This window comes from Amblyomma americanum, chromosome 1, assembly GCF_052857255.1.
Source record: "Amblyomma americanum isolate KBUSLIRL-KWMA chromosome 1, ASM5285725v1, whole genome shotgun sequence".
Classification (NCBI taxonomy): domain Eukaryota; kingdom Metazoa; phylum Arthropoda; class Arachnida; order Ixodida; family Ixodidae; genus Amblyomma; species Amblyomma americanum.
Window position 1 is genome coordinate 323,376,864 of NC_135497.1, and position 24,303 is coordinate 323,401,166.

At 49.6% G+C, this 24,303-nt stretch overlaps 1 protein-coding gene across 2 annotated transcripts in view; it reads left to right on the plus strand.

The window, feature by feature from the left end:
* Window positions 1-24,303, plus strand: part of LOC144115409 (E3 ubiquitin-protein ligase RNF181-like) — a 32,438-nt gene that overhangs the window by 7,853 nt on the left and 282 nt on the right. The window contains exons 5-6 of one of the 2 annotated variants that reach the window (XM_077649796.1): window positions 15,152-15,226; window positions 24,131-24,169. In XM_077649796.1, coding sequence (XP_077505922.1) covers window positions 15,152-15,226; window positions 24,131-24,151 — 96 coding nt within the window. In that variant the 3' untranslated portion in view covers window positions 24,152-24,169. The remainder of the gene's footprint in view (window positions 1-15,151; window positions 15,227-24,130; window positions 24,170-24,303) is intronic. The other variant, XM_077649795.1, reaches the window with a different exon arrangement.

The following is a 24,303-nucleotide window of genomic DNA, read 5'->3' on the forward strand; positions in this document are numbered from 1 at the left end:
CACGCATGAGGGACCGAGCGTTCGGCGCTCGAGCTTCGGAGCATTCAGCACTTCTCGTCGTCTTCTTTGTTGAGCGCCAGCCTCTGAAGATTCTAAAGCCGAAAGCCAGTCTTGCAATTCCCCCCGGGCGAAAGGGCTCCATCCTGGCGGCCTAGGGCGATGTGACGACGGCGGGGTCGTAGTATGGTTTGAGGCGGGTCGTGTGGACAATTTCGCGGCCTCGGCGACGATGATCAGGGGATGGCGTAAGGGGTTCGATGAGGTAATTGATGGGGATGTCTGCTGAAGAATACGGTACGGTCCCTGGTACTTGCTAACAAGTTTGGAGGAATGGCCAAGACCTGAGGAGGGTACCCAGAGCCAGACCAAGGAGTCAGGAAGGTAAGCGGGAGGAAATGCAGGGGGATCACGGGTGCTTTTCTGCTGCTGCTGGGCGTGAGAAGTGAAGGACCGGGCAAGCTGTCGGCATTCTTCGGCATAAGTTGCGGCTTGAGAAAGAGTTGTAAATTCGGAAGCATCAGGGAGGTAAGGTAGAATGGTGTCCATTGTGCAAGAAGGCTCACGGCCGTACAGGAGAAAGTACGGAGAGAATCCGGTGGTGGCTTGAGCAGCGGAGTTATAAGCGCATGTGACAAAAGGGAGAACGCGGTCCCAGTTACAATGGTCGGAAGCAACATACATGGCCAGCATGTCGCCGAGGGTGCGGTTAAAATGCTCAACCATGTCATTTGTCTGGGGATGGCAGGCGGAGCTGGTGCGGTGAACGACGTTGCATTCCTGAAGGAGAACTTTACAACTTCAGAGAGGAAGGCCGGACCTCTATCACTGAGTAGCTGTTTGGGCGCACCATGGCAAAGAATGATGCGATGAAGAATGAAGGATACAATGTCGTGGGCTGTAGCGGATGGCAAAGGCGATGTTTCAGCGTAACGTGTAAGGTGGTCGATGGCAACGATGATCCAGCGGTTCCCGGTTGATGTGCTGGGAAGAGGGCCGTAGAGGTCAATGCCAACACGCTCGAAGGGCTGCGCTGGGCAAGACAGCAGCTGCATAGGAGCGGCCGGTCGGCGAGGTGGATGTTTTCGTCGCTGGCATGCGGTGCAGGACTGAATGAACTGGCGGGCATAACGGGCCATCCCACGCCAGTAGTACCGCTGTCGTAGACGGGTGAAAGTCTTCAAGAATCCGGCATGGGCACACTGGGGATCATCGTGGTAGGAAGAGCAAATGAACGAGCGCAGATGTGTCGGAATGACGAGAAGCCACTTGCGACCATCCAGGAGACAGTTGCGGCTGTAAAGAAGCTCGTCTCGGATGGCGAAATGGTGGGACTGATGACGGAGAGCACGGGAAGGAGGTCGAGACGATTGGCCACATAGGAGATCTAAGAGGCAAGTGATCCACGGGTCTTTGCGTTGCTCGGAAGCCATATCAGCAGACTCAAACTTCAAAGAAGGCAGGGTGGATATACAAGGCACTGCCTCAGATGGTACAGGGGAACGTGAGAGGGCATCAGCATCGGCATGTTTGCGGCCGGAATGATAGATAACGCGAATGTCGTACTCTTGGAGTCGCAGAGCCCAGCGCGCCAGTCGACCAGAGGGATCTTTCAGAGGACAGCCAGCAGAGGGCATGGTGATTAGTCACGTCAAAAGGGCGCCCTTACAGGTAGGGGCGAAATTTGACGATCGCCCAAAGGGTGGCTGTAAGGTCGTCATGCGCTTCAGCTTGTTCGCGTCTCTTTTGCTTGTATGTTTTTTTTTTCATTTGCACCCCGAGGTCGCGTCGCCAAGACGCCAGGCGTCTTCGGGGAAAACGTTTGTTTGTCTTTGGTTTGCGGTTCGCAGTCGCGTTCTGTACAGTTGCACCCCCGAGCCGCGTGGCCGAGAGGCCGCGCGCCTCCGCGGGGGAACTTCGGTTTGTCTTTTGTTTGTTGGTCCGAGCGGAGGCCGGGCCCCTTAGGCGACACGGTCCGCGCGTTCATCACCCGGCTTTCTATGTGTTTGTGAACGCGGGTCAACTCCGACTTTGCGTAGAGAGAGCATGAGTGTGCCGGGTCTTGTTCTCACACTGACATGGGAGGCACCATGTGTCTCCATAGACGGCGCTTCGCGCATCATTTAGGGCACGGGTCTCCGAACGCCTTCGGCGAACCGCACCCCGCGTGTTAGGTGGCTGGGTTCGCGCTTTTCTTTGCTGAACCTCGGAGCCACTGGTCGTAAATTTACGCTTCTCTGCGGGAATGGGTTTCCTGACATGGCGGACGGAGGACCAGACGCGTCGGCGTCCCAGCCCCGTCTGCGATACATCCATTCTCAGAAATCTGGGGGAAAGTGACGTTGGGAATGTGGGAGTGCCGAAAGAATGATTGCTTTTGGGTAGAAACCCTGTGACGGCCGCGAGCTCTGAGCGGGGCGGCAGTTGATGCCGGAGCTCGGTAGGAGACGGACTTCCTCCCGCATGCTCGCTTAGGACGACGGACTGTCCTAAGTCCAAGGGCGGCCCAGCTCAGTTATTCTGTATCTATGCTACTGTCATCATTTTAACTGCACTGTACTTTTTTATTGTTGTCATCAAGTGTATAATTAAATCAGTTTTCTCAGTTAATCCGGCCAATTCGAGAGGTTTATTTGGCGAAGCAGGGAAACGGGATCTACGAAGAAGAGAGAGAAGAAAGCGGAGAGCAAGAAAGAAGTAGTAAAAAATCTTTACTGGCGTAGCCGACAGGATCGCCGTTTTCTGTCAGACTTCGGCGACTTTCAAACCTTTCGAGAACGAAGACGACCGGGTCGATGGACCGTGCCTGAGAAACGTCTCCGCCGGAAGAGGACAGCAGCAAAAGTTGTCCATCATTGCGGCCAACGGACCGAGCCAGCGGTGCTGAACGCGTGAACGGAAAGGCAGACCAGTGCCTAGCGACCGACTTCGCAGCAGCCGGTCGACTCCTAGAGCAGCGGTCGACGGGCGGAACAACCGGCTCTTTGTGTGTCAACGGATCGACACATCAGCGCTGACGGACTAGCGTTACAGCAGCCGCAGAGTTCCAACTCAACGGATCGAGCAGCGGTGCCACCATACCACAAAAGGCACATTAGCCGCTGACGGACTAGCGGTGTACTTTCACGGTTGCCGAGCCTCACATCAAGCGGCAACAACGGAAAGCAACGAGAGCTACGGACGGCAAAGGACGGGGACTGTGCCTAAAATCGACCTGAGAGCGAGACGCAAGCGCATCAGACGCGGGTGTCGGGGACGACAGGGCATGCTACTCACTCCTGTAGTAAGGTGAGTGGTTCTTCTGCTGGGCCTCGGAATCCACTGACACGGAATTAAGGCGTCAAGGCGAGTCACGGGCATTTTGCATGATACGGCGTAGCGGTGCAGTTGTGGCAAAAATGAGTACAGACGAGACAGAGTCACAGCAGATTCGAGTATGGATCAAGTGCCGGGAACAGAAAGTGCGACGGTGGCAGGTGATGCCGCAGATTCAAATGCGGCCATGCGGCGGCTGGAGATGGAGTTGGGGAAAACCACGCTGCTTATCGAGCGAGAAAGAACCCGGCAGTTGGAGCTGCAAACCGGTTCACCACAGGGCTCGCAGGCGGGTGGGCGGCAGACGCGCGAAGAAACATTAGCGTATTTCGCTAAACGTCTAAAGAGCTTGCTGACTCCCATTCCGACGGATCCAGAAGTGCCGGTATGGCTTGAGGGAGTCGAGGGCATTTTTCGCTCCTATAAGGTGCCGGACGAGGTTGAGCCATTTACTTTTGCCTCTAGTAAGCGCAAGAATCCCGCACCTTTTCTCAAAACTCTCTACCGAAGAGCTCGACAGCTACGATCGGATCAAACAGACCATTCTGTCCGAGCTCCGACTGTCCACAGGCAGTTCCGTAGTGCCCTGCCAGGGCAAAACGAGACCTGGCAACACTTCGCGTCGTGCATTGAGAGCTACCATGCTTTTTACATGTCGGCGCGGGGAATTAAGACGCTCGAGGACCTAGTTTCCCTGAACGTGGCAGACCAGATGAAGCAGGCGTTGAGCACCGAGGCATACAAATATGTCAAGCGAGAGGAAGGAGACAGCTGGGTGAAGCCTCACGAAATAGCGAAACTAGTGGAGGCGTTCGAGGACTGTGAGGGTAAAGGCTCGGGAAAGAAGCAAATATTGTCGGCCAAAAGCCCCTTTGCGGCCCACCAACCAGCACCTTTTCAAAAGTCGGTCCCAGCTTCGCGGGAAAAGCCGCATGCTTCGAGGCCGTCGGCATGCTTTATTTGAAATGGCCCACATTTTGCCCGGTCGTGCCCTAAAAACCAGGGAAATGCGAACACGCAGAAGAAAAGCGTAAACAGGGTAGCTGAAGGCAAAGATAGCGCCGCTGACAGCTACGGAGACGTAGGCATAGATACACCCGGGCAGAGGGCTACCGTGGACATTCAGTCCAGTGCGGAGCCCATGAATATACGGAAGGACAGGCCTCTCTGGAGTACGTCGACTTGAGATGCGGCGAGGTGGTTCTCAGGGCGCTAATTGACACCGGCGCAGAAATAACGGTGATTAAAGAGGGCGCTATACCCAGTAACCTGATGGAGGAAGTAGGAAACGTCACGCTTGTTGCCGCATTTGGTGCTAGAGTGGTAGCGAGACTATAGCTCGGGTGCCACTCAGCATAGCCGCAGGCCGGGATCGGCATGTTAGAGAGAGCGCGTCACTGCTGTGCGCCGTGACGAAGGAGCTGGCGTCCAAAGAAGCTGACTGCTTGCTCTCCGCCGAGGCTTGGCACATGCTAGAACTGCAGGCGCGCAGCAACTCTTACGAGATCCCCGGCCAGAGAATGGAGGTGGCCGACGCACGGGCCGCAGATAGCTGGGGGGAGGAGGAACCTCAGTCACCGGCAAACGCCGAGGCAGACCAGACAACGGAGGAGGTATCGTGGCCGCGAGCGAGATGTGTCCCGAGGAAACAAGAGCGCAAGAGAATGAGGTATTCCGCGATGCGCAGCGGTCGGACGAGAGCCTGGCCGATGCCTGGCGACAGGGCAAAGCGGGCAGTCACGGGATGTTCGTGCGGGACGGGCTGCTCTATCACAAAGACAAAATTGCCGGCGTACTCTACGAGCAGCTAGTGCTGCCGAGGGAAAGGAGAAGGGAAGTAATGATTCTGGCGCATGAGTCCCCGTGGGGAGGGCACCTCGGGAAGAGGAAAACGGCAAACAGAATTAAGATGAGCTTCTACCGGCAGGAGTCAATGCGGATATCAACGAGCATTGTCGGACCTGTCATGGGTGCCAAATGAGGTCCGACCGCCTAACAACAGACCGAGTCCCTATCACACCACTCACGCGGCCTAGTTACCCCTTTCAGGTAGTGAACGTCGATGTGGTCGGACCGGTGAGCCCTCCATCAGCAAGGGGGCACAAATACGCACTTTGCGTCACTGACCTGCACACACGATGGCCAGAGGTCGTGTGCCTAACGGCGCTTACAGCACGTAAAACGTGTGACGCTCTCCTCGAGATTTTCTCACGCACTGGCCTACCAGAGACGATATGCAGTGACCAGGGCACTAATTTTGCGGCGCAGATGACGCAATTGTTCTGTGAGAAAATCGGCAGCTCGCCGCGGTTCTCTACGGCGGAGCACCCCGAGAGCAACGGTTCTATAGAAAGGTGGAACCGCGTTTTTAAAAACATGCTGTGTCATGTAATCGACAATGACAGGCGCAACTGGGACAAATGCATACCTTTCCTGCTCTGGGCATACCGGGAGGTGCCGCATGACATGACGGGAGTTTCTCCATTCCAAATGCTATACGGTAGACGCCCAACCGGACCCCTGTCTATACTAAAGAAAACATGGGCAGGAGAGGTAGATATTCCCAACACGCTGAGAGAACCGGCAGCCCGATACTTGGAGAAACTGCGGGGGCAGTTGCAATCGGCGGCTGAAGTGGCGGGTCTGACCGCCACCGAGAAGGAGGGAGCATACGCCACGCACTACAACCGCCGTGCGCGAGCAAAAACTTTCAACATCGGCGATGAGGCGATTTTGTTTCGCACGGACAGCCATGGAAAGCTCGACGCGAGATGGTGCGGCCCCTATAAGGTCAGTTCGAAACCCCGCCAAAATTCCTACGAAATAATAGTAGAAGGCGGCAAAAGGAGGGTTGTGCATGCCAACCATATTCGCCCCTATCATGCAAGAGTAGGCCACACTAGCGTTATTTTTGGTGAGGATACTGAGTTCGGAGAAGTTGAGTGTGCTCCGCGGCCTGTAGAGCAGCTCAGTGGCGGTCTGCCCGCCAGCGCGACGCAGCATTTGACTGCAGCCAGAGATCGGCAGATACGCGAGCTGTTTGATTCATACGAGGATGTGTTTCAGGGGCTGCCAGGAAGGGCGCGCATCGGAGAACATAAGATAGAACTCAGGGAGGGCTACAGCCCGAAAAAGTGCTATGCATATCGCGTGCCAGAGCTCCTTAAAAAGGAGGTAGCTAGACAGGTAGATGAGCTCCTAGATTTAGGGCTAATATACCCAGCATCGAGTGCGTTCGCCCACCCCGTCGTGTGCGTCACTAAGAAGGATGGCTCACTCAGGCTTTGTGTCGACTACAGGGCCTTAAACGCGGCAACTGTAGACGACGCTTTCCCTATGGCACGTCAACAGGAACTAATCTTTCGCGTAGGTGGTGCGGAATTCATTACCCTAATAGACCTCAAACGAGGGTATTGGCAGATCCCACTAGCCGAAGAAAACGGCCTTTGTTACCCATATCGGACAGTTTGCATGGCGCGTCATGCCGTTTGGATTGAAAAACGCCGCCGCGACATTTCAAAGAGCCATGAACGATCTGCTGAGAGTACACCAAGAGTATGCTTGTGCGTACTTGGACGATATAGCAGTTTTCTCGAGAACATGGGAGGAACACCTTGATAACCTTCGAACGGTGCTCAGCGCTCTGCGCAAGGCGTCATTCAAAGCGAATCTGCAAAAATGCCAGGTCGCGGCTCCGCACATCAGATACCTGGGACACGTCGTGGGATCGGGACAGCATGGACCTGACCCCGAAAAGGTTGCAGCCATCAGTGAGTTGGCGATACCTCGCACAAAACGGGACCTGAGGAGTGCACTAGGGCTCTGCGGTTACTACAGAGACTACGTCGAAAGCTAGGCGGAAATCGCTAGGCCCCTCACCGCGCTTACGGGAAAGAAAGTGCCGAATTGTATTCCCTGGAATCAAGACGCAGACGAGGCTTTCAGTAAACTAAAGGCGGCACTTTGCACGGCGACGGTGCTCTCGACTCCCGACCCTGAGAAGCGCGGATGCGTCTGCGTTTGCAGCGGGAGCCTGCTTGGCGCAAATGAGTGACTCGGGCAGGGAGCTGCCCATATCGTTTGCGAGCCACCGGTTCAACGAAACGCAGATGAGATGGGCAACCATCGAGCGGGAGGCCTTTGCGGTCATCTGGGTGCTCCGTCGGTTTGACACGTGGGTATACGGAGCACGTGTGCATGTCGTGTCCGACCACAACCCCCTTGCCTATCTCACCTCCAGCCAGCCAGCCGGCGCAAAGCTAGCTCGATGGGCGTTGGCCCTGCAGCGATACAACGTGACGGTGACTCACAGGAAAGGAACCGCTCACGCGAATGCTGACGCACTGTCACGCTTGCCTCGTTCACGCGGGGACGGAGTCTCGAGCTGAACACCCGAAATAGCTGTCGCCACCTGTGGTTTCCGAGGGCAAGCATAGGGACCACCTCAGGGGCTGTTTTCGTGAGATGTGTCTGCATGGTGTCATTTTGTACGCCTCGCATGTGGCGACTGGTTTTGTGTACTATGTAACGCGACACCATATTGTTTCTATGTAACACTTGCATTCTGGGCTTTAGGGTAGTGCTAACGACGACCTTTAATTATATTACGTGTCGTGTGCAACAACCAGAGAGGCTGTTGCAACGATCTTAGAAGGGGCGTGTAAGGTCGTCATGCGCTTCAGCTTGTTCGCGTCCCTTTTGCTTGTATGTTTTTTTTTTCGTTTGCACCCCCGAGGCCGCGTCGCCAAGACGCCAGGCGTCTTCGGGGAAAACGTTTGTTTGTCTTTGGTTTGCGGTTCGCAGTCGCGTTCTGCACAGTTACACCCCCGAGCCGCGTGGCCGAGAGGCCGCGCGCCTCCGCGGGGGAACTTCGGTTTGTCTTTTGTTTGTTGGTCCGAGCGGAGGCCGGGCCCCTTAGGCGACACAGTCCGCGCGTTCACCCTGCTTTCGATGTGTTTGTTAACGCGGGTCAACTCCGACTTTGCGTAGAGAGAGCATGAGTGTGCCGGGTCTTGTTCTCACACTGACATGGGAGGCACCATGTGTCTCCATAGACGGCGCTTCGCGCATCATTTAGGGCACGGGTCTCCGAACGCCTTCGGCGAACCACACCCCGCGTGTTAGGTGGCTGGGTTCGCGCTTTTCTTTGCTGAACCTCGGAGCCACTGGTCGTAAATTTACGCTTCTCGGCGGGAATGGGTTTCCTGACATAGCGGATGGAGGACCAGACGCGTCGGCGTCCCAGCCCCGTCTGCGATACATTCATTCTCAGAAATCTGGGGGAAAGTGACGTTGGGAATGTGGGAGTGCCGAAAGAATGATTGCTTTTGGGAAGAAACCCTGTGACGGCCGCGAGCTCTGAGCGGGGCGGCAGTTGATACCGGAGCTCGGTAGGAGACGGACTTCCTCCCGCATGCTCGCTTAGGACGACGGACTGTCCTAAGTCCAAGGGCGGCCCAGCTCAGTTATTCTGTATCTATGCTACTGTCATCATTTTAACTGCACTGTACTTTTTTTATTGTTGTCATCAAGTGTATAATTAAATCAGTTTTCTCAGTTAATCCGGCCAATTCGAGAGGTTTATTTGGCGAAGCAGGGAAACGAAATCTACGAAGAAGAGAGAGAAGAAAGCGAAGGAGAGCAAGAAAGTAGTAAAAAATCTTTACTTGGCTAAACACTCCTTCTTGGTGACAGAATAGTTTGCTTCGGCTTTTGTGAGTGTCCAGCTAGCGTAAGCCACAACGTATTAGTCATAGCCTTGCTTGCGCTGAGCGAGTACTGCACAGAGGCCGACGCCGCTGGCATCGGTGTGGAGTTCCGTCGGAGAACGAGGATCGAAGTGACGCAGAATTGGTGGAGTGGTCAGGAGGCGACGGAGTGTCGTAAATGCTTCATCACAGGCTGGCGACCAGGGCGAAAGGTGGCTTGAAAGGAGCTTGGTCAGGGGGTCGATAATAGTGGCAAAATTGCAGACAAAGCGGCGGAAGTAGGACCAGAGGCCGCCGAAGCGCGGAGGTCTTTTACAGAAGTGGGCTTCGGAAATTCAGCCACAGCTCGCAACTTGGCCGGGTCCGGGAGAACGCCATCCTTCGACACGACATGTCTGAGAATAGTGAGCTGCCGAGCTCCGAAGCGGCACTTTTTCAAATTAAGTTGGAGGCCAGCGTCGGCCAGGTAGCGAAGAACAGTCTCAAGGCGCTGGAGGTGAGACGAAAAGTCCGGGGAAAAGATTACAACGTCGTCTAGATAACAAAGGCATGTGTGCCATTTGAGCCCTCGGAGTATGTTGTTCACCATGCGCTCGAATGTGGCGGGTGCATTGCAGAGGCTGAAGGGCATGACATTAAATTCATAGAGCCCGTCGGGTGTGACGAATGCACTTTCTGGGTGATCGACCTCCGCCATCGGCACCTGCCAGTAACCGAACGCAAGTCCAATGAACAAAAGAACTCAGCGCCCTGCAGGCAGTCGAGGGCATCGTCTATACGGGGAGAGGGTAAACGTCCTTGCGTGTAATCTTGTTCAGACAACGGTAGTCCACGCAGAACTTCTTGTGGCTATGTGGGGGGAATGTGCTCGATTTCTGCCACCCATATCGCGGGGGCACAGCTTGGAGCGGGGATGGGGAAAGGGGATGTGGGGAGGGCGGATGGAATCGTCTTTTTTCTTGACCAGGAACACTGGCGATGCCCACGAGCTGTGCGACGGCTGTATCACGTGGCGCTTGAGCATGTCGGTCACCTGCTCGTCAATGAGGCGGCGCTCAGCGGCTGACACGTGGTACAGACGTTGGCGCAAAGGGGCATGGGTTCCAGTGTCAATACAGTGGGTAACGGTGGTGGTGCGGCCCAAGGAAGGTTGCTGGTAGTCAAACGAAGCTTGAAAACGCTGCAGAACGGCGACAAGCTGGTCTCGTTGGGTAGACGTCAGGGCGGCGTCGACAGAATGGTGAAAAATATCTACAGACGACTGATTCGTGATGGGAACAGGCGTAATGGCGCTGACATGAAGGCCGGCCGTGCTATCGACGAGGGGGTATGCTGAGGCGGGATCGAGAAAGGCGACGTTACCAAGCGATTGGCCACGGAGTAAAGTGGTAGGGCAGGAGAACAGGTTGGCCACATAAATAGCGCTGGAGCCACAAACAATTGTCAGCAGCACGGCATGAGGCAGCAAAACAGACTTCTGGTCAACACATCGTAAAGAGGGGGTATAGGTGACAGTTGCATCTGAGAGAGCAGCACAAGAAAGGCACCAGCACTGAAGAGAAAGGCGGAACGTCTGTGTCCTCTGAGACGACCACAGTAGCGGCAGCAGCACCGGTTACGTCCAAGGGGGCGTCACTGTAGGGCGACAAGTCAAGCTGAGCACGGGCGCAGTCAATAACGGCGTGATGTGAGGAGAGGAAGTCCCAGCCAAGGATAACGTCGTGAGAGGAGTGGGCGAGGACGATGAACTCGATTGTGTAGGTAACGTTCCCGATGAGCAGGCGGGCGGTGCAGGCGGCTAACGGTCGAATGTCCAGAGCGCTGGCGGTGCGGAGAGAAACGGCAGGAAGGGGCGACGTCGCTTTTTTGAGTCTGCGACAGAAGGTGTGACAGAACAGAAATGGCTGCGCCAGTGTCAACAAGTGCTTCCACGCCCTCAACGGAAACGGTAATAATATTGGCAGGCGCAGAAACAGGTCTTGAGTGAGTCGCTGGTGACGCAGTTATTGCCTCCGAAACTATGGGCGTTAATTTTCCACGTGGACGGCGGGTTGGCGGCGGAGCATTGGAGAACGGGAACGGCGGCCAGGAGACGGCGAGCGGCGGGAGCGGAGGTGGTAAACAGGAGAAGAAGAATCCGGAGGCGGCAAGTGTGACGCAGGCGAGGACGACGGCGGAAGGTTGTACGTCGGCTCACGCCTATAATCGTAGGGATGGTGGTCACGACTGCAACACAAACGAGCCACGTGACCAGCGACGCCACAGGCGTAGCAAATAGGGCGGTTGTCTTGTGTGCGCCAGGGGTTGAGTGGCTGCGGCTGTGATCGGGGCGGGCAACCGGACGGTAAGGTGGGGTTGCAGGTCGCTGGGGTTCTAACTGCCGGGTAGGTGGCCTGTAGACAGGGGCAGCAGGTGAGGGGCGTGACCGCACCACGGCATCGGCGTACGTCAGAGGAGGCAAGAGTGGAAGATTGGGCTAGTTGGTAATTCATTATGCGATACAGCGCGAACAGAAACAAGGACGAAGGCTGTGGTGTCGTCTTTCTTCGTCCTCGTCTCTGTTCGTGCTGTATCGCATAATGGATCAGAGGTGGCTGGGGAGGAGGCGGCAGGACTTCAGCGACCTGCTCCTCGATAACACGCTGTAGGTTGGGAGTGAGCAACGGCGCAGGCAGGCAGGTAAACAAAGATAGCTGTCGTGCGACTTCCTCACGTACAAACTGCTGGATGCGCTGGAGGAGAGACGTTTGGTCCATAGTACCATCCCCTGGGAGAGCCAAGCTGCAAAGTGCGGCCTCCTGAAAGCCTGCACGCCGGGTAGAAAGGCGCTGTTTGCGCAGCTCATCGAAGCTTTGGCAGTAGCCGATGACACCAGAGACGGTCTGGGAATTTCTGGCGACAAGCACCTGGAAGGCATCATCCTCAGTGCCTTTCATAATGTGTCTGATTTTGTCGGCCTCTCTCGTAGAAGGGTTGACACGCTTGCAGAGGTCGACATCTTCTATATAACTGGTGAAGTTTTCACCGGTTTGCTGGGCCCGACTTCGCAAGCGTTGCTCGGCGTGAAGCTTTCGCACTGCTGGACGGCCAAAGACTTCTGTCAGACTGGTTTTGAGAGCTGCCCAGCTTGAGATGTCAGCCTCGTGGTTTCGAAACCAGAGATTGGCCATGTCACTCAAATAAAAGATAACGTTGGTGAGCTTGACACTATCGTCCCACTTATTGTATGTGCTTACGCGTTCATAGGAGGCCAACCAATCCTCCACATCCGTGTCATCTGTGCCACTGAAGATGGTCGGGTCACGCTGCCGCGCGGCGCCGGAACAGAAGACAGCCGACGGAAGCGGTTTGGGTGACGTCTCGGGCATTGCAGAGGCGGTAGGCAATGCGCGGGTGAAGCTCGAGGGCGAGGGCATCGTTGGCACCTCCACCACTTGTAATAAGAAATGTCTTCAAAAGCACAGCATCGCGAACAACCAGCGGTACAGTCCAGGCACAGACCAGAGACAGCGTTCAGTCCAGAGCATGCACGAGGGACCGAGCGTTCGGCGCTCGAGCTTCGGAGCGTTTGACGCTTCTCGTCGTCTTCTTCCCAGCCTCTGAAGATTCTAAAGCCGAAGGCCAGTCTTACAGTACTGTCACACTCAGTACTTTTGAGTGGGGCACTTAATATGAGTGGCAAAGCACCAGGTGTGGTAAGAGCTCAGTTCACAAAGCAGTGCAAGCCAGTGATGCTGGAAAGTTGTCCATTTAGTAGCCATTGAAAGGAGCAAAGTAATATATGTTGGTGCAAGCTTGGTGCTCTTTGTGAAGGTTCACTGAAGCAGAAACCTCTGTTAGTTCACTGCTGATGTGTTCTGCACGTGTTCAACACCATCCGAAATGCTCTTTAATGCAGCCTCTTAGCTGTTTAGTGTGCTTTAATGAACGGAACTCATTCAAAATGTCATAGTCCAACTTCATTCCTTGTAAATTGTATCTGGGGCTGCATGAAATATTTAGCTTCATATACACCTGTGTTTTAAAAATTCTCAACTTTGCTTTGGCTGCTTTTGAAGAGGCTTGCAATAAGTGTCAACCTAAGTACTACATAACTGATATGTTTACACTGGCTCCTGACATGTGCAAGACTGCAAAACCTATACCTGAAACACGGTTTGTACAGCGCTTCAGGTGTAGCTTTCAGATGTAGATGTAGAGATGAAGGAAACGTAAACATTGATTTATCCCTTTCAGGTGTCATTTATAATTTCGATTCAAAACAAATATTCTTCCACCTAAATAATACACCAATGGTTAATTTTTGCAAGCATGTTCAAATTTCTTGCTATCAAAATAGTTCGAAACTGTAATATTGAAAGGGACACTGAGGACAAATTGAAGTTGGCCTGCATACACAGATTGCCACACATTCTGACAACACAAAGACCACACTCGCCAAAAACTGTGCCTTTATAAGCTGGACAAGAACAAGAGACAAAGTACAGGTGTTGCCATCACCAGCCAATTTTGCAAGTAGACTGCATGAATTGACGTTGATTTCTGGGCGTGGATCACAGAAGCTACGCTACACTGCCATTCAGTTCAAAACTGTGGCTACCTGCACTTTTCGGGGAGGACATCATGAGTTTGAACTGACTGGCGCAATTTTTTTTCTCCAGCTTTCTCACCGATAAATGTGTTTTCTGGATAAACTTCAGCATAGGCATAAAGAGGCTGAGAATCAACTTTTACTGAGAATAATTGGTGTTGTCCGTAGTGACCCTTTATATCACTACGATCTCTGAAAGTAACACGACAGGGGTTGTAAAACAATTTTTTTTAAATACGCATATGATGCTAGAAATTCCGAAAACACTAATGACAATAGTACTGGTGGCAAAATGTGTTTGCAAGAAAATGGCGGGGGACGTGGTACCATGCTCACTGTTTTGAGAAATATTATTTGCTGCAATCGCTTGTAGGCATAAAAAAGCATCCTACATGTAATATTAACGACGCTAAATTCACCTGAAACAAAGAAATCGGTTCTAGGTAGAGCACACACTGAGAAAAAGCTGTGAGTTTGGAATGCACACAATCCACCTTTTTCACAAGGCCATGCTGCGTATGCTGCAATTTCTCTTCTCCTCCAGCTCCACTGGTTGAAAATGAAACCGCCAGCTCCATTGCGCATGCGCAGTTCATGTTAATGACAGACGCATGCACCAGATGGCGGCAGCTGTCAAGCACACACACTTGCCACTTTGCAGGCGCAGCGGGCTTTTCGTAGAACCAAATCACGCGTGCATCTTTTTTTTCTCGTTTGTTTGCTACCAGTAGCAGACGAATTTTTGCCACTTCCCAGAGGGTGTCGCATCATGTGAAAAAGGTGGATTGTGTACAAAGCATCTTAAAGAGACCCTGAAATGATTTCAGTGGTCATATTCTAAAGCAACAGATCTGTAAGGGTGGTCTTTGTGAGTGAGTTAAATTTGAAAGCTCTTGCTTGTACCCTATTATTTACAATTTATAAAAATTGCTCCTTGGGGCAACTAGGGCTACACCTCACCACGCTTTCTTAGCCACCCCTACTCCGCCGACACAAAGTGGGCAATCGGGGTAAGCCTTCTCATGGAGTGTGCCCAAGTGATATGGGTAGGATGGGGCACAGCAGGGTGCAGTCCTGACCAGTTTCCTTCTTTTTTTACTGGCGGGTCAGAGTGTATGGGCTGGGGGGGGGAGAGGAGTACCATTTTTAATCGCTGATAACTTCAGTGCTAAGCTAGGAGCTTAAATATTCTTATAGTGCATTTACAACTGATGGAATATCGCTTGCTCATGTGCTTTTCCTTACCTCAGTAAATAACATCTCATGGTCCCTTTATAGCATTAATACTGCTTATAGAACAAAATCACTTTGTCTTAAGAAGTCACCTCAGTGTAAATGACCACTTTGACTGATAAAACATTTCATTTTGGTAGCTTCCATCAGTTATTGCCTGAACAGAGATATTTCTTATCCACTTTTAATGGTTATCTATTACAACATTGAGGGGAGAAGTTTGAATAAGCATCTGTGAAATTGCATTGTGAACCATTTTTACATTAAGTGCTTGCACTTTTCCTGCACTGCATTTTACCATATGCAGGTGAACACCTGTCCAATGTGTCGTCATGAGCTGCCTACGGACGACCCAAACTACGAGGCACTGAAGGCTGAAAAGGCAAGACAGCTTCATTGCTTTGAGCTGCTCGGCTACCTGCAGCCCCAGTGGCTTGAAGCTAGCCTTGCAAAGAATTACTGTGCTGTCTCATTGTGATATTCAGTATAATTCATCATATACTAATGATCAGGCTCAGGAAAATTTGTAAAACGAGTTTTAAGTTAGCACCAAAGTTGTGTGTGGGCACTAATTGGTTCACAGTGGTATGCATAAGTCCAGACCTTACCAAAAAATAAAGCTGCATTCTATGTGCAGTAATCGGACACCTTTTCACCACTGTTAAAAGAAAACAGCCCAGGCCAGAACACAGCCTGACTAATGTCTGCTCACCTGAGGTGGACAGCATTAACACTACCCAGGTGCCTTGAAAACAGCAAATAACACCTCAGAGAATCGCAGATGTTATCATGGAGAGTTGTGTTCTGCCTGTGCAGGGGCTGATCAGCTATTAGAGTTGCCTCCAAACACAGCAGCTGAGCTCAGTCAAGTTAGCAGAGTGTTCTGCCTGTGCAGGGGCTGATCAGCTATTAGAGTTGCCTCCAAACACAGCAGCTGAGCTCAGTCAAGTTAGCAGATCTGGTGCGTTCGGGTAGGTTGTTTCTGCCCCTTGATAGTGATGTGCGAGCATGGGTCCAGCACGTGTAATGCAGAATTTATTGCAACGCAAAAACGACTTGCCTGGCAATGTGGGTATGATAACGGCTGGTGCAATAAACAAATGTGCTTGCTTGGCAATAAATTTGCGGATTGCAGAACTCAAGATTCAGTATAGTGTGGACCAAATGGCGGTGTTGAACACATACTGTTTACAGCCAACATGAAAATGTGCAGCAGCAGGTATAAATTGCTTTTTGCAGTTGTGACAACTGCACTTCTGTGGCAATCAACTGTGTCATTAAAGCCTTGTGGAAAAGCAATGTGTACAGGTGTAAGAAAGTTGCCTTGTGTTATATCACTATTTCATAAGTGCCAAAAACCTGTTTCCCCCCCACACTCCTACCCACCACTCATGCATTTATTGAAAATCAGTTCTGCTATTAAACAGCACCTGCCATGCGGGCATTTATTACTAAGAGGGATGACATATGATCATGTGCTAGCATGACTAGCTCCGAGTGGATGCACATATAAGCCAAAAATCAACAGAAAGAAATGAAGCCTTCAGCTTGTACATGAAGCCAAACTTATGCAACTGCTGTGTTAGACAAATTCAGATTTCTGAAAAGCCCACAGCACTAATTTGCACAGGCCTAGCACCAACCTTTCCCTGTCATGCACACTTAACAGACCAGACAGTAAAAATCGAACTGTTAAAAAGGGCACATATTGAACTAGTGTTTCTCCTAAAGACACCACTCACCATTTCTTTGAAAATTTAAAAAAAGCTAATTTTTTTATTCCTAATAAGTAGTCTGTGCAGGTCTAAAGGTAGCCAATTAACTCATTTTGCTATGAAAGACATCTACAAATCATTTTCTCAGGCATGCACACAATCGTAGACTAAGCGCCATGGTGGTCACTGAATTGTGACATGGGCCAGTATATTGACTTTACCTTATGACCTTCTGTGTCACCTATTCTATCCGGGTAATGACAGGTATAGCAGTCCTTGAACCAATCATAAGGAGCAGAAAAAATAAAAATAGAGCAAGCGTTCTCTTGCAGAAAATCTGACATGATTTTTGGGAACTGCAAAACCCAGCAAATTGGCTTTGGTGAATTTAAAGTGGCCAGTGTCCTTTCATGAAGCTGAAATGCAGCTTGCCAGTTTTTTAATTTTTTTTAATGCAAGCCTGAAAATAGCAAAGATTTCTTTCAAAAAAAAACAACTGGTGGCCAGCTCCATTCCTGAAGCTAGAGCTCCTTCCACGTCTTCATTTACATTATAAAAACTGGCAGAAGTGCAATAGTCACTTTCCACTCAGTCGTGCGTCCACTGGCGGGGACTAGAGTCACTAAATAAAGACTTAGAGTACCGGCACTCTTTTCTCCTATTGTTCTGTGCCGCCGCCACGATCATTGGTCAGTTTGCATCACGTGATATTTGTTTACACTGCGACGGTTCATGGAGGCTGCCGTTGTTTTTAGTCGGGCAACTGTGGTAGTCCTAGTCCTGCGACGCTGCGAGTGCTGCCGGTGACCGACTCAGTGACCAGGGATTCCGCGCCTCGCAGCATTTCAGCTGCACAAGAGCATACGAGGATGCCATTTTGCTGCGTTGTTGGCTTTTTCAACTCGCAGAATGATGGAAAACGCTTCATGCGCTTTCCGCTTTCCATGCCGTACGGCTACGATCCCCGCCGCAGCGCAGGGTGGCTAACAGCATTGTTTACAAAATGGCCGGGCCAAATTTAGCGGCGAGGTCACCGAAGCGGCAATCTGGCAACAATGATAAACAACAAAATGGCCGCCCCTGCTTACCACCGTGCTGCAGTGACGGTACTCCAAGTCTTTATTTAGTGACTCTAGCGGGGACCATACATTTTAATGTCAGTGCACAAGTCCTGCATCGTGCAGTCAATTTTTCAGAAGCTGCACTTCCTACATTCAACTTTCATGGCTATACACAGAGGCATGCACCACCAAGGTGACAGCTATGATAAGTGTTGTTCACTTAGCTTGCCACATTGTGTGAAAAAAACCTGCTATGTATGAATAAATTAGTATGGAGTAATCAAAGAAATCAGTGTTGAGACTAGCACACCCTCACAATAAGCAGCAACTTACCATCTTTTTTTTTGTTCCAAAACTTTTCATTTTTTCCACATACAGTAACAGTAGAGTTAAAAAACCATACCAATGTACCACGAGGTCCAGTGAACTAGTTATTAGTTACATTTTTGCATTGGATTTAACATGTTTTTACATACTTGAAGTGAACATCCTACTTCAACCTAGCGTCCATGGAATTTTATAAGTACAAGAAAATTGCCTAGTTTTTGTGGCAACAATGGTTTTTATAGTTTAGATCAAAACTGCTAGGTCACCACATCATGCAATTACATAATAAATATAACTAAAAATGCATATGAACTGTCTACTTCAGAAAAAAAAAACTTGCTGCAACCTGTGCAACCAGGTGTCAGACAGATAATATCACCCACCATCTCCTCGAATATCCGATACAAAAATAAGTTGCTCATCTTGTGAAAGCTTCACCACACATATGGATTGCCTTTAAATTCCCTCTCAGCTCCTGGTCCACTGGGACAACATGCATACACAGATCAGTGCTTAGCAGGTCACTTCCTGTTAACACAAACATCTGCGACACAACTGACTGGACGAAGGATTAAGACTGTGCACATACCACATATGCAGTGCTCTCAAACATCTGCGACACAACTGACTGGACGAAGGATTAAGACTGTGCACATACCACATATGCAGTGCTCTCAGCATTCCCATTTGTTTAATCTGCATTGTGTACACATTACACTTTTTTTAAGTTGTCCAGATTTCTTAGTTTTCTTAAAAAAACTCTCTAGTAGTCTGCTCCATTGCTAGAGTCTGCCTCTCTACTTTTCAAAATTCTCTCTTAAATGTCAGTGCACAATAAAGAACCCCAGGTGGTAGAAATTTCCGCAGACCTTCACTACGGCATCCCTAATAGCCCGAGTCACTTTGGGGCGTTAAACCCCCATGAACCAAAAGCATTTCAGTGGCTCTAACAAATAAACGAAAGTTTAGCTGAAGAACACTTATGCAAAATATATCCCACACCATCATCCCTTCAAGCAACGCGAGAGATAAGTATCGTAACCCATGGGGAAGCATCCATCTTGTGCTTGATGCCGAGCCCAACATAATAGCAAGTTTACAAACCAAGTTTTCCACTCTCCAGTAAAGATGCAGTGGTGGTGGCTCAGTAATGTGTAAATGAGCAAGTCAGTGAACATCACTGCCATGGCAGCCTTCTTCCACAGCCCTTGGTTTTTCTGTACAAGTTTTGTCCTGAGAAATTCTGTTACATATAACTGCCTCTGTTGATTCATATTCAGTACATCACGTCCATGAACAGTTGAAAAACAAAATCCCATGGCATTTTGCTTCACTACATTGCGCCATTCCTATTAAAGGCAGTGAACACCAGTTTTGCCTTGAAAAAAATTGCTTTGCATAAAGCTAGTAGCAGCAAACCATACCCAATTTGTTTCTGGCATGCTATTGATTTAATATATCTGACATCGCTATAATCGGACACAAGTCTGCAGTGAAGCTCCATTCACATTGAAGACCGGCACACAGAATTCCTCCGTAACAAAAAAGTAGTTCGTTGTAAAAAAAATTCCCTTTATATAAGCAAGAAGCTAATCATGAGAAAAAAAATTATAAGTTCTAGAATTCCGGTACCTGGCTAGTCAAACATTAAAAAGCTGATGTTTACTGTTTTGATTGGCCGCAGAGTAATACATGAATGCCGCAGACCGTGTCAGCAACTGCCATTTTTTTTTTAAGTTTTATCCTACAGTAATGCATCTGTACTAGTACTTGAAGCAAATGGAAAAAAAATTGTAATGTATACCTACCCGCCAACAGCAGTTTATTGTCATGCATTGTTTTGTCAGATTCAAATTTTTTGAGCTAGAAAACTGACAATCTATACCCCTTACTAACAGCTTACTTATGTAGTAGGATGAAAAATTCAGGCCCATATTTTTAGATTTATAGCAAACACACGAATATGCATCCCCACAAAGCCACTGTTCTGGACAGTATCTGTCCATTGCACCATCCCAAAATCCAGCACTTGGCAACAGAGAACTGTGTTCAGGAGTGATGCCTATATGTAGAGCCACCAAAAAGTGCAACGTTGCCACGAAAGTGGCGAGAGTTTTGAAATCCTCTTGGCAGTCGCGATGACCAGCAATTCCTAGCCAGTGGCTGCCTTGGCAAGGAAGGAGCTAAACAACCACAGATGCTGAACCACACAGCACAGGCTACCTAGCAAGTTCCTTGTTTTGCATACTCTTGGGGCATTAGCTGTCCTAGCAAAGCCACATAGCACTTATCTCCAGCTACTGGGAATGCTCAGAAATAGCCACTACATGAGATGCAGGTGCTGGCATCAGTGGCCAAGTGCTGAAGGCATAGCGTAGGGGGTAAATGGGCAGCTTGCTGTGTCTGGAGTGTTCAGTGCATACAGAACCTGTAATGCAAGGAAGCAATCCGATAAAAAGCAACTAAGCTATGGGGAAGTGTGGAACCTTCTCTCTGAAAGCCTATGTGCTTGCTGCCCTTAATACAGAGATTAATATAGCCAGACAGCTATACTAAACTTCTTTGTGGTTCTATATTAAAGATGGACACCTCGAAAAACTTAAAATTAGCTTCCATCCATGGCAAAAGACACCTTCAGAGTGGCACCAGTACTCGGGCTTTGGTAGGGTGCCTCAATACTGCTTGTAACGAGGCGTCCCAGGCTTTGGGAAAATAACTGTGCAGTGTTAGTGGCTTCTAAGCCCTATTCAGGTGTACATGCGCTCATTGTACACACCTGCTCTGCATGTAGTAGCCGATCAGTGCTGCATAGCATTCCCAACCCAAGCAGGGTGTTGAGGACTATATCATCTTGCATGAGGCAAAAATGTGCAAGTACCACACACGTTCATTTGAGGTAGAACTCACTAAATTAGTTCTCAAAGTACTGCAACCGTTTAATATGCCACCAGCCTTAGAAGCTTCACGACTGCTGCTTAATGTTGCGAGCACATTGTCAGACTTTTCAGTGCCTTTGCAAATACTTGTCTGAGCAGTCTTCCAATGCCTCTGTACTGTCGAATTTTCGTCAATGCTCAAGTTGATCATTTTCTACGTTTCTCGCTAATTCCGCCAAATGCAGGCAAGTACCGATGTTTATTTAGATCTCAAACAACTTAGGCAATAATATTCTACCTTGTGAGCAGTGTTTGCTCTCAATTAGGCCAGTATTTTGCACACAGGAATTTTTTAAAATCCAGCACATAAAAACATGTCGCTATAGAACCAGGTCATGGTACTTGGGAAAATTTTCCAGCGATTGTAGGCAAAAAATTCTAGCACGGGCCTTTAATTACTGCCCTAAAGCTGAGCAATTGTAAAGGAATGTGTGCTGTACAGGGAAGCAGGCTTAATTTCACAAAGGGCCCACACTATTACTGACTAGGAGTTCACTGCTTGTTTAGGTGTACTTGCACTGGCAGTCACCATATGCCACAAGCATGTGTGGTGTACAATGTCTGCGCGTGTTGAAGAATTCCAGGTGGTAGATGCTAATTCAGAGCACTACACTGTGGAATCTCTCATAGCCCTTATACAGCGTTGCGACATTATGATTATGGATTTTTTATGGCACAAGGGCATCTATGGCCAAAGAGCGCCTGGCACCAGGTATTTTCGACTTCTCAAGGTGGGGTCAAACACCCATTTCCCAAGCATTTCACCCTAAATAAGCCGAGCACCAGACCAGGGGGAAAGCTTGCAGCCATTGGATCACCCGTGGGTACCCACCCGGCGGCACTGGAGATCGAACCCCGCACCTCCCGCATGCGAGGCGGATGCTCAACCACTTGGCCACCGCTGCGGTCAGTGTTGCAACATTAAGAAACCCACATGAAGTTTAGCCACCACTGTGCATTGGGCCCTTTCCGCTTACCTATTCTAGGAGCAAAATAAACACAGGCACTGTTCCAACTTTGGGAAGCTCAAGACTTTTTCTCAGCGCGCTAAAAATTGCAGTAATGCATTGATATAAGCAAAACATTGCTCTATATTTTAAAATAAGGAAGTCTGAACACGCTATCTGGAAATTCATGGTGGGAGAGAGATAGCAGATGACTGCATTACAATGCCTAGCCACCATAGCAGTGACTGCATTCGTTATCTGTACTACATGCACACAGGCGACAGCTAATGCTCAATGCCTGAAGTTTGTTGATGCCATTACTTTTGGAGTTGGTGCTACAAAACACAAACTGCACCGAAAGCACGTAGCTTTTGCTAGACTAGTAGTTCCCGACCGCACTCTTGGGCATGAAAATTCAACTTGGCTTCTCTAATGTGTGCTGTGCATTCATTCAGGCAATCTTTGACACATTTTTGGAATTGTATGACAAAATTGCCATGCGATGTCCTGGAGACTTCTCTGCCAGTACGTCAGCAAAACTGTCAAATTTTACAAATTGCGAACAGTGATCACAAGCACAAATCTCATCACATTGCCTAAATATAATATTAAACTATCTTGGAAGGATGCAACTGTAGTCAGTTGAAAAGAAAAAATTAGGCATAAACTCTCATGTGCCAGCCCAAAAGTATCAGTCGAAAGTGCCAGTAGAAATAACATTTCCAACAAAAATGTAATAGAGGTGCCTCATAAAAGTTTTTAGACATTTGCCATATGAAAGGAGGTTGTTTCTAATGAAGTTGAAATTTTTTTTTGCACAAGGCAAATGAGTTGTGGCAAACTCAGTAGGGCGAATCATAAACATAGCACAAAAAGACAATAATGACTCGACAGGACTGGCCCTGTCCTATATGTTGTGCAAGATTCACAAGACAGGGCCAGTCCCATTTGTAGCGTCGCCCTTTGCATTGTGTACAATTCGAACCAGCTAGCTGAAACCAAGCATTTGTTGCATCAGTAGGAAGAGTACACATTTCTCTGGTGAACAAGTTGTGGTGAAGCATGCAAGTTGTGAATGGCAGCAAGGCTAATGCCATTGTTTGTGCGGCATGGGTATTACCTATGGAAGAACACTTTTTTGTGGGTGTGCATGTGCAGTCATACGACATAAGAGCTTTTGCAGCAGGTTGTAACAAGCCAAACCTCTACAGTGGGATGCGATTAAATCAATCTTCCCTCTAATAGGGCTGTGGCCACTAAAGCCACACAATCGATGCCAACTAGTGTTTCTTTTGGGGTCATCTGTACGTACTCTAAAGGATTTGTGGGGAGTACATCCAGTGCAAGATCCAGGCAGTCTCCACAGGTTCTGGCCACCACCTTCAGAAATAAGTAGCATCAGGTTCAATTGCTTCAACACCTGGGGAAGCCAATTTCAGCACACACTGCAACTTCCTCTTTGCTCACGCAAACATGCACACAAATGGGAGCCATTTATGGATTCATTTTGCTCCATACTTTTTACAGGCACTTCTTAGGGAACTTTCAGTGGCAGCTTTTTGTTATTCTTGCTCGTCTGCGCCCAAGCACTTCACTCCTTTGTAAAGCCTCATGCATGAGCTCCATCAGAAATTGTGGTTTTCCTACAAATGGAGGAGAGATTACTGGCATTATTGACAACAGAGCATGTACTGCCACTCCTGCAAAAGCCACTCCCTGTACAGTACAAAATGTGCTCATAAACACCATGTCTGAGCCAATCAATGATGAAACAATTGAATGGCAGCAGCAAAGATAAGGCAGTTGCCACAAGGTTCCTCCATCAAGCCAGAATGGATGAATCAATTGCCAAGTTAACCCCCCCCCTCACAACTGTCACTTGCACTGCACATTTCAATGGAAGCAAAATTCTAGTCCCGTGTACTGTGCAATGAGAGTGCACTACCACCCCAAGTGATCTAAATTTCCAGACACCTTCACTACAGCATCCCTCATAGCCAGTCTATTCAGGACATTACCCTGAACGACAGTTACAGGCAGCTAAAGAAATGGCCACTGGAAGCTCCATGCTTACAGCTACAAGCTAACTACAATATTTTCCAAGCTACTTATACAGACAAGAGAATATTGCACAGCTGCACACAACAGCAAGACTTCGCAAGTATGTTGGTTGCAAGCAAAGATTTGCTTCACTGCAAGTAACTGCCAGTATGCATCGTTTGTTGCACCAACCTTGGCAGTGCAGGGTGTGGACTTATGGCAGAGCCATGCAATGTCTGATTGCTGAATTTCCATTCCAGGGCCAACCAAGCAAACCCTAAACCCAGTGTTCGCACTCCGTAAGACCTCCACAATCCTGCAAACAGCTGCAGGAGATGCATGCAGTTTTTAAGGACCGCTGGTATCCGACGTGCCTTGAAGCAACGAAGCCCACACGCGATGGGAAAGGGAGACCAGTGGTAAACACACAGCA